General features: G+C 51.7%; 2 protein-coding genes across 2 annotated transcripts; both read right to left on the bottom strand.

Annotated features, from left to right (window-relative positions):
- Positions 1-5,190: 5,190 nt before the first annotated feature.
- On the bottom strand, positions 5,191-7,768 carry APOC1 (apolipoprotein C1). The gene is made up of 4 exons (XM_063112274.1): positions 7,738-7,768; positions 7,517-7,594; positions 6,874-7,021; positions 5,191-5,345 (listed from the first exon to the last, which is right to left on the bottom strand). Exons 2-4 carry the CDS (start codon positions 7,572-7,574, stop codon positions 5,288-5,290), a joined length of 264 nt encoding a protein of 87 aa, XP_062968344.1. The 5' UTR covers positions 7,575-7,594; positions 7,738-7,768; the 3' UTR covers positions 5,191-5,287.
- A 2,789-nt stretch (positions 7,769-10,557) lies between these two features.
- Positions 10,558-13,474, bottom strand: APOE (apolipoprotein E). The gene is made up of 4 exons (XM_063111808.1): positions 13,388-13,474; positions 12,495-12,560; positions 11,811-12,000; positions 10,558-11,423 (listed from the first exon to the last, which is right to left on the bottom strand). Exons 2-4 carry the CDS (start codon positions 12,535-12,537, stop codon positions 10,706-10,708), a joined length of 951 nt encoding a protein of 316 aa, XP_062967878.1. The 5' UTR covers positions 12,538-12,560; positions 13,388-13,474; the 3' UTR covers positions 10,558-10,705.
- Positions 13,475-14,618: the final 1,144 nt, after the last annotated feature.

A 14,618-nucleotide genomic window follows, 5' to 3' on the forward strand; every position in this document is an offset into this window, starting at 1 on the left:
CCTCACTCCCCTTTCCTCCCTTCCTTAAGCATCCCTCAGATGTGCTTGGAATATGTCTTCAGACATGAAATACTTTTTCTTTTTTTATTATAGTAAGAATATGTAACACGAGATCTACCCTTTTAACAAAACTTTAAGTGTACAATACAGTATTAAATATAGGCAGGATGTCATCTGGCAGATCGCTAGAACTTATTCAGTGTGCGTAACTGGAATTTTATATTTTTTGGTTATAACTCCCCAGACCCCCTCCTCCCAGCCTCTGGTAACAGCCATCCACCGTCCTACTCTCTGCTTCTAAGAGTTTGGCTATTGTAGATACCTTGTATAAGTGGGATCATGCAGTGTTTATCCTTCTGTGACTGGCTTATTATTCACTTAGCAAAATGTCCTCCATGTGCATCCACGCTGTCACATGTTGCAGGATTTCCGTTTTTTTTTTTTTTTTTTGGCTTTTTCGTGACCGGCACTCAGCCAGTGAGTGCACCGGCCATCCCTATATAGGATCTGAACCGTGGCGGAGCATTGCTGCGCTCCCAGCGCGGCACTCTCCCGAGTGCGCCATGGGCTCAGCCCCCCTTTTTTTTTTTTTTTTTAAATAATTTATTTTTATTTTTATTTTGGGAGGATTTCCTTTTTAAGGCTAAATAATATTCCACTCTTTATCCATTCATCTGTTTTTAGACATTTAGGTTGTTTCCTCATCTTGGTTATTGTGAATAGTGCTGCAGTGAACGTGGGAGTGCAGATATCTCTTCAAGATACTGATTTCAGTTCTTGTGGATAAATACCCAGAAATGGGATTGCTGGATCATATGGTAGTTCTATTTTTAATGTTTTGAGGAACCTCCATACTATTTTCCAGAGCAGCTGCACTATTTTACATTCCCAGCCATAATATATAGGGTTGTAGGAGTTCTTTTTTTTGGATATTAACCCCTTATGAGATATATGGTTTGCAAACATTTTTTCCCATTGAACTCTTAAACACACAGTGCTGTTTCGCATGTGCATGTGTTTTAATTTTACATCTATGACACTCTGCTATGGATCTTCTCCTGTCACTTTTCACTGAGGACTATATTCTTAGATCTCTCCAAGTTCTCTAGCTCATTCTTTCTACTGAACAGTGTTCCACATTCTAGTTTTTTCACTTCCCTAGTGATAATGAGATAGGATGTGCTCAGTTTCCCTGGGCTCAGGTTACAGGACACACCTCTGGATTTCAAGCCATTCCCCAAAGTTTATGGCCCCTCCTCTAGGCCCTCCCCTAGAGGAAAGTTACTGTTGCTAGTTCGACCTATTTTTGCCACCACCATGGGGAAATTGAGACCTCAGGGGGCTGGCTTATGCAAATCCAGTGGCTGGTCAGGCTCAGTAGAAAAGGGTTATATAACCCTGGTATCTGAGCATGCTCTGTGTAAGGGAGTTTATCCTCTGAATGACCTTCCACTAGAGGTGCTAAAGAACATAGAATATTCTTGAATAAGTTCGGTACCTGTGACAGAATTTGACCAATGAACATGCTCCAAAAAGAGACCAACTGAACGTGTGCAAGACTATGTTACATAACAGGGAAACCACCCTCTTAAATGAATATTTAGTAGGTAGTGAAAGTATAAGAGCTGAATCCCCACAGAAGGCAGGGTTGTTGCTCATTTTCCTGGAGGTAACTAACCTGCACTTCACTGGCTGAGGTGTGTATGTTTTACTTTTGTGTTAAGCTTACTTTTAGCAAGTGGCTGCTCACTCTCTTGAGCCAGCTTGCACTCTGTACTGAACTCTAAGTGTATATTTTTTACTTTTGTGTTAAACTTGGAGTGGGCCCTGCCCAGTCTCTGGAGCTAGGCCGCACTCTCTCTGTGGAAACCCTGTATTTCTTATCTGTTACGTTAAACTTGTTCTCACTTTCTACTGTGCCTCTGCTCTTGAATTCTTTCCTGTGGTGCAGTCAGGAACCTGATAAGAGGACAGGATGGGTTGAGGCCAACCATTGGGCCTCCTAGGCCCTTCCTCTGTCATCAATAGGCCCCAAGGTTGCTTCCAACTCCCACCTCCATGAATAACACTCAATAAAATCCTTGTCCATCTTCCCATGTGTTTCTCTGGCCCCTGCTGGGACAGGATACAAATACTTAGTGTCACCAGAAACTGCCAGTTTGCTCTTCATAATAGTGACCCAGTTCACATTCATGAGTTATGTGTGCAGCTTCTTAGGTGCCCACATCCTCACTAACACCTGGCATATTTTGCTCTTCTTTCTGCCAGGAGGCTGGGAGCTGAGTGGCGTTTCTTGGTGGTTTTAATCTCATTGTCAGTGAGTTTGAGCCTCTCTTCAGATACTGGTGTGCATGCTCCATGAACTGCTTGTCCAACTTTTTTGTCCCTGTGTTTCCTTTTCTTTTTTAAAATTTATTGAAACATAATCGATTGTACATGTCTGTGGGGTACACCATTGAATATCAATACCTGTGTTTCTATTGGGCCTGTTAAATAGAATTTATAGGAGGCATTGTTTTGGACTAAGTTCCTACGCTAGGCCCCAAAAGATCAGACTAAAAATCAAAATGGAGTCACTCCTGCTAAGTTCCATATCACCAAATCTAAACTAAATTGTGGTCTGACCTTCCTAGAAATCTGGAGAGAGAGAGAACAGTAAATTTCCCAAACAGGCCAGTTTAAATCTTCAATAGGCAGGATAATGAAGTTCCTTCTGCTAATCCTTACACAAAAAGGATAGCCTGAAGTAAATATGTTAAATAATCAGTTAGTTTTCTATTGTTCTGTCTCCCTGTCCCTACCTTACAAGGAAAGTCCTTTGATATGACCAATCCACTTTTTTATCTTTCTTCAGCTTTTTCTGTCTATAAAACCGGGCCTCCTCTGCTTGGCTCATTGGGACACTTATCCTACTTTATGCAGTGAAGTGTTTCTTGGTTCTAGAATCTCAAGAAAGCCAATTGAGACCTTTAAATTTGTTGTAATTTTGTCCTTTGACAGGCCTCCAACCTGGCTTTTCTGGGGTTTATGAAAATGCTTAGACCTGAAAAATAAATTTATTGGCTCCAAAATGTTAGCAAAATGGCCAAGTAAATATTAATAATTGTTAGATTAAATAGGTACAGAATATACCCTTATGCCAACTAGCCAACCACAGTGCAGACTCCTCATATGAATTCTATTTAATGAGGGACATTGGGTGCGTTTTAATATGCTTGATGTGATGCAGATGAGACCTGGGCCGGGCATGTGTGTACAGTCACATCTGACATTGTTACAGGGCACACTCAGCTCCTGGCAGAGGCTCCCCATAAATGACACCAAACTCACAGGTACAGCTGCCTGCCCCTAGTCAAAAGCAAAACACCCGGAAGTCAAATGTTGGTGAAAATGGAAGTCAGCTTCTATTCAGGAATTCCAGTGACCTGAGTAGAGATGTTAGGCTAACCCATCTCTCTGTTAAACCTGAAGGAGAATGTCCGGGCTAAAGGCACCTCAAAGACTCACATTTACTGAGAGGGTTTTTAAAGAAGGGGATGGGGTAATAGAAAGTGGGACATGAAAATCAGGAGGGAGGGGCACGTGAGCAGCGAGGGCTTCATGCAAGGTCTCCAGTGCAAGGTCTTGCCAAGACTCTGTCTGGTTTCTGCTCCTGTCCTTGTTGTAATCTCATGGTCCTTCTGGAGGGGTGGGATCAGCATAGCTTTCCTGATGTCTTCCTTGGTTTCCGAGGGTCTGGATAGTACACGCAAGTCTGCAGCTCCAGGCTGTCTGGAAAACAACTTTACATTCATGTGAATAATGTCATCTTGCTCCCTAACCAAGGTCAAAATATCAAATAACAGTGGAAAAAGAGGGAACTCAGAGAAATAAATACCAATAAAAAAAACTGTGTCTTTTATGGGGCTGGCCTGTGGCTCACTTGGGAGAGTGCGGTGCTGATAACACCAAGGCCAAGGGTTCGGATCCCATATAGGGATGGCTGGTTAGCTCACTGGGTGAGCGTGGTGCTGACAACACCAAGTCAAGGGTTAAGATCCCCTTACCAGTCATCTTTTTAAAAAAAACCTGTGTCTTTTAAAAATTTGCCTACAGCCCATGAGGTTTTAAGTCCCAACATGGCTTCAGTCCTGTTCACTCCAACATGTTCAGCAGGGTGACTCAGGGAGGAAGAATGTGGCCCTGGAACCCTCTGCCTGGGTTCATATCCCAGCTGTACCCAGTTTTGGCTCTGTAACCTCAGACAAGTGACTTCAGCCTTCTGTGCTTCAGTTTCTTCATCGGTAAAATAGGAGAAGTCATAGGGGTTTTGTGGGAATTCAGTGTATTAAGATAAACTTTTATTCAGATTTAGCATAATTCTTTATTTCACCAAATATTATTATTATTTTTTTGTGGCTGGTTAGTACAGGTATCAAACCCTGGACCTTGATGTTCTTAGTACCATGCTAAAACCAACTGAGCTAATTGGCCAGCCTCCACCACTAAATATTATTGATCCTCTGCACCATAACCAGTTCTATGCTGGGCTATGCTTGGGGACAGTGATGACAACAGCTCTGGCCCTGCTCTCTTAGGGCTCACAGTCCAATGGGAGAGACAGAGCAGTCCCCAGACGGTGATGACTCAGAGTGGGTAGGAATGGGATGGAGGCATTTGACCCAGCCTAGGAGGAGGGCTTCCTGGAGGAGGGGACATCAGAGCTGAGACCTGGAGAGTGAGGATCATTTCAGTCTGTCAGGGCTCTAACCTATATCCTGCCCTTGCCCTCTTCTATATCTCCCTTCATTATCCATTTAAAGTTTAATGAACACCTACTGTGTGTAATGATAAGTCAAACCCAGTCCCTTATCTTGGACAGCTCAAACCTGGAAAGTGTCACACAACAACAGGCTGGGTGTTCAGTCCAGTTCTCCACTTCCTGGCTATGTGACCTTGCACACGTGATTTCGCCTCTCTTGGCCTCAATGCCCTTATGGGATTAAGAGGGCTGAGCTCACAACGTTCTTGTGAAGATTCTCTTGGGATTGTGAATTTAAAACAGCCTCAGCACCGGGCAAGTAGATTAGGCTCAGTACATTGGAGTCCTTGCAAGAAGTCCCTAAGGGGCAGCCCGCACCTTCTCCCGCAGCCCCTGCCCCACAGTGAGGAAGCACTCAGACAGAATTTACTATAGGATTTTTATTGGTGCAGGGGGGGCCTGGGCATCATGGAGGGAGTCCTTGACACAGGCACTGGGGTGTGGGAGGTTTCAGAGCCCCCTCCTGGAGTATGGCCCTCCAGGTGTTCAGATCTCAGAGTCAAGTTTCTCCTTAACTTTCTTGAATGTTTCTGATAACCAATGCCTGTGGGGAGAGACGGGGGAAGAGGTCACTGTGTGCTGCCACCCCCCAGGATGTCCAAATTCCACCACCTACCTGACTCCCCGATGTTTCCCTTCCTGGATCTCCATCCCCACTGTGTGTGAGATTGGGAGGACCCCTGGGCTGGGTGGCCCAACTTCTGTGCCTCAGTTTCCCAGATGGACCAGAGCACCTTGAAGTTGAAACTCTTCACCCTGGCCTGACTTTCAATGCCGGCTATCTCTTGCTTCCAACTCTTGCTCCAAGCCTGCTCTTGCCCTAGTTGTTTCTTACTCATTCAAGGGGACTTTCCATTCTCCCTCCCTTTGCCCAGCCTGTTCTGTTCCTCTTTTTTTGCAGGGGGGGGGGGAGCTGGCCAGTTCGGGGATCCAAATCCATGATCTTGGTGTTACCAGCATCATGTTCTCCCAAGTGATCTAACTGGCCAGCAGTCTGTTCCTCCTGCCTGGAAGGCCACCCTCTCCTTGATTATCTACAGATCTTCCTGCCTCAGGGCCCTTACACTTTGCCTTTGCAGGGGATATTCTTCCTAATTAGGCCTGGCTAGATTTTCCTAATCATTCATATCTCATTTTATTTGTGTTTGGCCAGCCAGTACAGGGATTTGAATGCTTGACCTTGGTGTTATCAGTACCACGCTTTAACCAACTAAGCTGACCGGCCAGCCCCCACATCTCAATTTAAAGTGTCACCTCCTCAGAGAAGCCCCTCCCTAGTCCTTGGTTGTCACACCCACCCTGTTTATTGTCTTCACAGTGCTCAGCTCTATCTGGACCAATCTCCTAGAAATTCCATAGGTTAGTGTCTGTCCACCCTACCCCCCACCCCTTAGAACGTCAGGTCTATGAGGCCTAGGTCTTTTATCTAGTTCATCTCTCTTTTATTCCCCACATTGGAACAGTTCCTGGCACTTAGTAGATGCTCAATAAATATTTATTAAGGTACAAATGATTCTCTAGCTTGCCAAAGGGAGCACGTATTGGTTAAATAGTATATTGAGCATTTGCAATGTGCTAGGCACCATGCAGGTCCTCTCCTTTACTTCCCTTCAGAGCCACCCACTTTACAGGTGAGGAAACTGATGCCCCTCCATCAAGATCACACAGGGTGTTGTAACACCATGGTCAAGGGATTGGATCCCTATGCCGGCCGGCAGTCAAAACACCAACAACAAAAAGATCACACAGGAAGTACGATGATCTACACTGGCCTGTGGACCCAGATCTGTCCAACTGCCAAGTTTGGGTCCTTCACCACCACCCAGGACCATCTCGAAAATGTGGCCTGTTCTCTACCATTGAAACGAAAAAAAAAAAAATGTGGCCTGGATGGGAGTCAGGGAACTTATCTGTCCCCCAAGCCTGAGTGTCTTGAGAGCTAGCTATGTGACCACAGGGATGTTGTCAGCCTCTCTGGGCCTCTATTTTCCCAATCTGTTCATCTTGGGCTATCCTCCAGGGCTCCACCCAGACACACCCCAGTCCTCCTGTGCCCCAGGAAGGGTCCTAACCGGGTCTTGTCAGCAAACTTGCTGTGTTTGATGCGTTCTATGATTTCCAGGGCCTTGTCGTGAAGGGTGTTTCCAAACTCCTTCAGCTTGTCTGGGATGCGATCCAAGGTGCTGAAGAGGTCCGGGGCTGCCTGGGTCGGAGCTGGGCCTGCCCAGAAGATGGGCGAGGATGCAAAAATTCCAGTTATTGGGAGCCCTTAAGAAGGTATTCCAGGGATGGATAAAGAGATCCTTGAATGTGATTGTTTGGGGTCATAGTGTTAGAATGGGGGAAGGGTACTGGAGTGACCAGATGGGGCTCAGGCTGCTGGGAATTGCCTTACAGCCCTGCCCTCCACCCCCCAACCACACATCCCTGCTCCTTTCAAGGTTGTAAAATCAGGACAGCCAATCCCAGAGCTGTGGGAGTCAATACATCAGCAGTCGCTAGGGCTCCCCTGGGCAGATTTGTCTCCTGCTGGACTCCTTTACAGAAACTTAAGCCCCACTGGGTAGAGTGGGGGTAGGGGTGATCAGAGGGCCAGAGGGGAATCAGGACACAGAAGGGGCCCCAGAGCTCTCAAGGATTCTCTAAGCCTGGACCCCCAGGTGGCCAGCTTCAGGATTCCAAATCTCAAACTCCCAAGTTCTGTCCCACCTTTACCTTCCAAAACCGTCAACAGAACCACCACCAGGACCGGGAGGGACAGGATGAGCCTCATGGCAGGGCTGGAGGGGCACTCTGGAGGCAGAGGCGGGGTTAGGGGCAATCAGTGGCTCCCTCCTCCCTCTCCCCGCCACGGTCCCTCCATCCCCTTTCTTGAGTTCCTTGGCAGTTGCAGGAGGCGGGGCGGGGGGGCCCTCCCAGGGGCACTCAGCACCAACCTGGATCAGTCTCAGGACGGCTCCAACAGACAAGCTTGACAAACTCGCCTGAAAGGTCCTGGGCCTGGATCCTTTATCAGGCTGGGGAGAGGGCGGGGCAGCTTACTCTCCCTCCTCCTGAGCCTCCCCCTTGCCACCTGCTTCCCTGTGGCCACCCACCTTCTCCTCTCCTGTCCCTTGTTGGTGGGGCTGGGGTCAGGTGGGACCCAGGCACATTCCTTAGGCTAAAGCCTCTTGCTGTTGAGCATCCTTGCCTCCCAGTCTCCCTGACTGTGGGGGTTCCTCAGCCTGCCTTAGTCCCTTTCCTCACACAAGGGAAAGCCTTCCCCCTCTCCCTGTGGCCAACTCCCCTCAGGGGTCTCTCATTAATAACCCTGAGGGTCTCATCCCCAACTCACCCTGTGTCCCCATGCCACCTCTTCCATCCTCCCGGCCCCTTCTCAGCAAGCCCCTTCAGCTCAAACAACTCTTACTCCCTGTCTCTGGGTCTCTCAGTTTACCCTCCATGTCACCCCTCACGCTGCCTCTAATCTCTGAGTAGCCCTGGAAGCTCTCCATCCCCTTGCATCTGGGAGCTTCCCAGACCTCCCTTGATGCTCTCTGGGGTCTTAACTTTACAGTCCCCAGTCTCCCTTTTTTGAAGGGAGAGTCTCTTCAACCGGTCTGAACCATAAAACCTCAGCTGCAAAGCTCCCAGTGTGTGCCCTGCCATCCCTTCCCCACTCCCTTCCCTGGCTCCCCCCAGCCCCCATGAACGTTCCATCTGCTCTTATTCACCCTCTCAGGCCCCTCCTGGCACCGAGTCCCCCCACCATCATCACATCTGTCCCCCAGGGCTGGATGTGCCTTCTCTCACTTCCCTACTTGCTTCATTTGACCGCGAGTGACCTCTGGTAGCTGTGGGGAAGGGTGGCCCCCAGCCCCACACTCTAGGTTGGCTGGCCTTGTGCCCTGCCAACCATGTGTCAGCCCTGGGGTAGGAGGTATGGTTGTGAAAGGAACAGCACGACCCTGGCAGGATTGCAACATCCCTCTGGAAAACAGCGTTTCCAGTCCCTGTCAGTCCTGGTGGCCCCCTTGCTTCCCAGACTGAGCCCAGTGCTCCCAGACATCCACCCAGATGTCTGCTCTCCCCCATCCCCACAAGAATAGAATAACAACTCCCTTGGCTTTCCCAATCTCATCCTCCACTCAACTATAGGGATTTTTGTTTTACAGATGGGGAAACTGAGGCACAGCCAAGAACATCCAATCAGTCTCCTTTTCAGACTCTAGGCTGTTTCGCTGGATTCCTGCTGGGGTCAGCTGCTGCCCCACAGCCTCACAGCATACCCTCCCAGCCTTTGTTCCTGAACCTCCTTCCCTAGCCCTCATTTCACCTCTAGATCTGACTTGGGCTGCAGTGAGATAGGGCCCACTTCCCTACTTAGAAGTCTTCATCCATGAGGGTTCAAAATTCAGCTCTTCAAGTGAGAGATGTGGCTGATGCTGCCTCCCTCATTGACATCTGGGGAAACTGAGGCTCTGAGAGTGCACAGTCCCAACCCTGGGCATACAGTGAATCAGTAGCAGGCATGGGAGACCAGCCCCCCTGCCTCTGAGCCCACTGACACTTGCCCTCCTCAGCACTGTGGGAGTCATCTCTGGGGGAGAGGAGCCCATCTCCATATGGGTGCTCAGAGCAGTGCCAAGGAAAGCTCAGAGCTCCCAGGGGTGCAGGAGCCAAAGTGGGCAGATGGATGCAGAGGAGCACAGGCCAGGCCAGGCCAGGGAGATACAAGCTCAAGCCCTGGCCTGTCCCCCGTTGGTGAGAACCCTGTTCCCCATCTCTGAGAACTGAGGGGGTGGGAGGAGAGGAAAGCGCCGGCGGCTCTCTGGCTTCCACCCTCGCCTAGAGAAGTGCCAACTCCCAACTCGCCAAGAGGCCTGGTGTAGACTCTCATAGGGGGAGCCTTTCCCTTCTCTCCCCAGCCCGGATCTGGCATCCAGTAGGCTTGTTGGAAAAGGCAAGAGGTAAACAACACGGCTGTTGGAGGACTGAAGAGGAGGGTGGAGGCCGGAAAGCGCAGCCCAGAGGGAGTGAAGGGACTGCCAACTCAGAGGGAGGGAGGAAGGCAGAAGGCTCCAGCGAAAGGGGACAAACCCAGATGGAGGAGGAGGAGGAGGGGCAAAAAGAAAAGCAGGGCCCTGCAAGAGAAACCGTAGGAGGGAAAGATAAGAGAGGCGGAGGAAAACAGGAAGCCAGAAAATGAAGTCCGGCTGGGAGAGCAGGGCAGAGAGAGAGGCCAGGAGAGGGAAGGAGGCAGAATCAGATAAGACTGGAGGAGAGAAGAAAAATACAAAAAAAAAAAAAAAAAAAAAAGACTAGAGAGAGGGAGCATGAGAGGAGAAAAACCAAAAGTGGCTTAATAATGGCACTGGTCTCAGGTCATTTTTGGTTGCAATAACTGTGACACGGGTGTTAATATGGGCAAACTGAGGCTCAGGGAGGTTTGCTTTTTTGCTCAAGGTAGTCAGAGGCAACAGATTCAACCCAGGGGAGCGTTGGCCAGTCAGCTCACTCGGTTAGAAGGCCGTGTCATCAGCCAGGGGTGGATTTGTTCCAGAACCCGTGTCTTAGAAAGACAGAGAAAAAAAGTGAGTGGGTAGAGAGAAGCACAGAGGAAAAAAAAAGTGAAAGACTGAGAAAAAGAGGGAAGCAAAATAGAAGACACGCACGCACGCACGCAGAGGCGACAGGGAGAGCTGTGTGGCCAGTGTGGGGAAGGAAAGAGCAACTGAGGCTGCGCTGTGAGGAATCACACCCGGAGGCCCAACAGCTGCTGTGCAGCCTGAGGAATCTTTATTAATCTAGGGCCCACCGGAGGAGGACCGGAGGACCGCGGGGAGGGGACAGGGCCTCCTGCTGGCTGAGGGGAGGCAGGGGGCTGGGGCAGGAGTGAGGCGGGCCAGGCGGCAGGCCTGGCCCTCAGTGATTCTCGGTGGGCACAGGGATGGAGCTGGTGCCCACGGCGGCCTGCACCTTCTCCAGCAGCCCGGCCCACTGGCGCTGCATGTCTTCCACCAGGGGCTCGAACCAGCTCTTGAGGCGAGCCTGGAAGGCCTCGGCCTGCAGGCGCATCTGGTTGGCCTGTTCCTCCACCTTGGCGCGCACCTCCTCCAACTGCTCGCGCACCTCCTCCAGGCGGTCGCGGCCCTGGCTGCCCATCTCCTCGAAATGCCCGCGCAGCCGTTCGCCCCAGGCCTGGGCCCGCTCCCGCAGGGGCTGGCCGGCCACGGTGCCTACGGAAGCGGCCCGCAAGCGGCCCTGCTCCATCAACGGCCCAAGGCGTTCGCGGATGGCGCTCACGCCGCGCTCGGCGCCCTCTTGGGCCCCGGCCCGGTACACGGCCAGGCGCTTCTGCAGGTCCTCGGCGTCGCGCAGCAGTCGCCTGCGCAGCTTGCGCAGGTGGGAGGCGAGGCGCGCCCGCAGCTCCTCGGTGCTCTGGCCCAGCATGGCCTGCACCTCGCTGCGGTACTGCGCCAGGCGGCTGCGCACGTCCTCCATGTCCGTCCCGAGCCGGGCCTGCGCCGCCTGCAGCTCCTTGAACAGCCGGGCCTGTGTTTCCTCCGCCACAGGGCCCAGCTGCTCCTCCACCTGCGACCTGTAGGCCTTCACCTCCTTCATGGTCTCCTCCATCAGCACCCTGCGGGGACGAGAAGGCGGAAGGGTGGGCGTGGAGGGGGAGGGAGACCGGGGGGGGGGGGGGGGGGGGAAGGAAAGTGGGGACTGAGGCCCAGAAGAGGGAGAGATGGAAGGGAGTAGAGGCCCAGAGGACACAGAGACTAAGGACCTAGGGAAGGACAGTGAGGGAAGGACAGAGAGAGAGCCAGGAAGAATGTGAGAGTCCGAGACAGAAGGATGGAGAGAGAGATGGAGTTAGAAATGAAAAGAGGAAGCAAGAAAGGAACAGAGACCCAGACCCGCATGAGTTAGTGACGGGGACAGAAAGTAGCCCAGATTCATGGAGGTTAAGAGGGTCCAGAGGCAGCCGCCCACCAGGAGGGTTGAGGGCCAGGGCGGGGGCACTCACGTCAGTTCCTGGGTGACCTGGGAGCTGAGTAGCTCCTCCTGCACCTGTTCAGACAGCGTCTGCACCCAGCGCAGGTAATCCCAGAGGCGGCCCAGCGCCAGCTCCCAGGGCTGGCTGGCCAACTGGCCCACCTGCCACTGGGCCTGCTCTGGCTCTGGCTCCAACTCTGCCTCCGCTTTGGCCCGGCATCCTGTGCAGAGCAAGTTCAAGGCCACATCAGGGTCCTTCTGCTCCTTCCAGGCACATAGTACCTGGTACAGAGTAGGTGCTCCTCAGATGCTCCTGGGCTTCTTTGGTGCCACGGTGGGCAGAGAGGGAGTGGAGTCTGTTTAATCACTTGACAAGCATTTATTGAGTGTCTTCGTGTGCCCCACGCAGGGCTATGCTGGGGCGATGGAGAGTAAAAATGATCACAGCTGACACTTATCTAGTACTCACTAACTACCTGACAACAATGCATTGGAAACTTATTAACTCCCATTTTAAGGATGGGGAAAACCAAGGCCCAGAGAGAGTAAAACAGATGCCCAGGGACAGTGAATGTCAGCAAGGCCTCAGACCTGGGTGTCCCCCTCAAGGTGTAGATAGACCAGCAGAGGGACCTAGGGCCTGAATGAAGCCAAGAGGAGGTGGTGAGGGTGAGAGGAGGAGGAGCAAGAAGCCTGAGCAAGCCTCACCCCGTACCTGCCAGGAATATGACCACCAATACAGCCCAGAGAACCTTCATCTTCCCGCCTGTGATTGGCCAGTCTGGGGAGGGAGAAACTATCAGTCAGCAGGTAGTGAGGACTCCTCCCCCACTAGGCCAGCCCCACTGGGCCCAACCTTCAAAGCCTTGATCAACTCCATACCTGCAAAGCCTAATCCAATCACCAACGCTTATCAAGCTGCCCCTCCATTGACTAACTCCCTCATGTCCTCTACCAACCCCCCATTCCCAGGTTGGCCTCCATCCCTAAAATTCTATCTCCCTCTCACAGGGTTCAAATTCCACTCCCACCCCTCTCCCACCCTACCCAGTTCTGTAAGAGTCGCAACTGGCCAACATCAAATTCCTTGTTATTCTAAGCTCCAACTCACATTGAAGTGCGTTTTCCATTTATGAGCTAATTTAATCCTCACGTAGAAGTGCTCCCTCAGTTGATATCTAGCTACCCTGTTGCTGTCCAGGTGTCCCCAATTATGGAGGCTGAGGACGATGGGGGTCACCCAGTAGGTGCTCAATAGATGACAGTAACAATTTGTGGGATCTTGCTACGGCTCATCTCCTGGTTCTTCCTACAGGTCCAACTGCTCCCCTCCTTCTAGGGACAGGGACACCCTTGCCACCCGGCCCTTCCCTAGGTCCAGTCCCCTGCTCCCTGGCCTGTCACCCCCAGCTCCTGCGTCTGTCCTGAGGAATAGACCAGCCACCTCCTGTCTTCCAGCCAGTCCCCAAGTAGCTTTCTTGACCTTCCTGTCTTTTCCTCCTTGCCCCAGACTCTCTTGCTCTGCAGGCCAGGGGTTCCTGCAGTCCCCAGCCACATCTCCCCAGAGGCCACTGAACTAGTCTCTATGCCCCGCATTGTGCTTCTCACCAGCTCCTGGGAAACCACGTCCTCACCTCCGCTGGGGCCGAGTGGGACTCAGGGATCCCAGGCTCCTCCAATTATAGGGCTCCCCCTGCCCCGCCCTCTCCCCCAGGGATAGGGCAGGCTGGGCCAGGCCCCAGTCACGAGGAGGGCTTTCTCCCCCCTGCCCCCACACACGCACACAGCAGGGCAGAGGAAAGAGGTGGGGCCTGGAGGCCTTGTGACACACCCCCCAGCCCCTTGGGAGTTGACACCTCACTCAGTAATCCGGGCATCGTCCTCCATTCTGGGGGGGCTGGGCACAGAAGAGGAATGAGCAGGCTGCTGCCCAGAGTACTCTTTCCCTGCCCCTCTCCTTTCCTGTGGATGGATGAATAAAATTTGGGGAGGGGGCTGGGCTCCTAGACTCCCGGGTTCTTAGAAAGGAGGGGGTGCTGGGGGACTGAACTCCTGGGTTCTGAGGGAAGAGGGGGCTGATTCCTTGAAGGATGGCCTGGACAGAGATAGGATGGAGGCTGCCCGGTTGTTCAGTTGGTTAGAGCGCAGTGTTAATAACACCAAGGTCCATGGTTTGATGCCTATACTGGCCAGCTGCCCCACTCCCTTGAAAAAAGGGTTGGTTGAAAGTCCTTGAGTTGGCCAGTTAGCTCAGTTGGTTTGAGTGCAGTGTTGTAACACCGAGGTGAAGAGTTCAGATCCCCATAGTAGCCAGCCACCAAAACTAATATAAAATAATGTTAGGGTGGTGCTGCTAACACCAATGTCCAGGGTTTGATCCCTGAACCGGCCAGCCACACACACACAAAAAAGGATAAAGTAGGATGGGAGGCATGAGGACGGTGTGAAGAATCGGCTAAAAGCCTAGGCTTTGTGAAGTGAAGCCTGAGTTTTAATCCAAGCTTCTGTTTTGGCTGTGACCGTGGGCACAAGTAAGCATCTCTCTCCAGCTGTCAATGAGAACCCAGCACTTTCCTCTGGCTGGCACAGGCATTGTAGATTCCAGGAGCTGCCCACACTATGCCTCACGTTAGGGCTCTGGTTGCCAGCTGTGTGACCTTAGGCAAATGCCCTAGCCTCTCTCAGCATCCAACTTCTTTACCCATAAAACTGGGAAACAAGCTGCACCTGTACCAGTCTGGTGATGCAACAAGCTTATGTTGCGTATCAAGCACTGACAGTCTGTGGCACACAGTAGGTCTTAATTAGGGCCAACTACTGTAATTGGCCATAGTGAGTG

Source organism: Cynocephalus volans, chromosome 10 (assembly GCF_027409185.1).
Source record: "Cynocephalus volans isolate mCynVol1 chromosome 10, mCynVol1.pri, whole genome shotgun sequence".
In the NCBI taxonomy this organism is placed as follows: domain Eukaryota; kingdom Metazoa; phylum Chordata; class Mammalia; order Dermoptera; family Cynocephalidae; genus Cynocephalus; species Cynocephalus volans.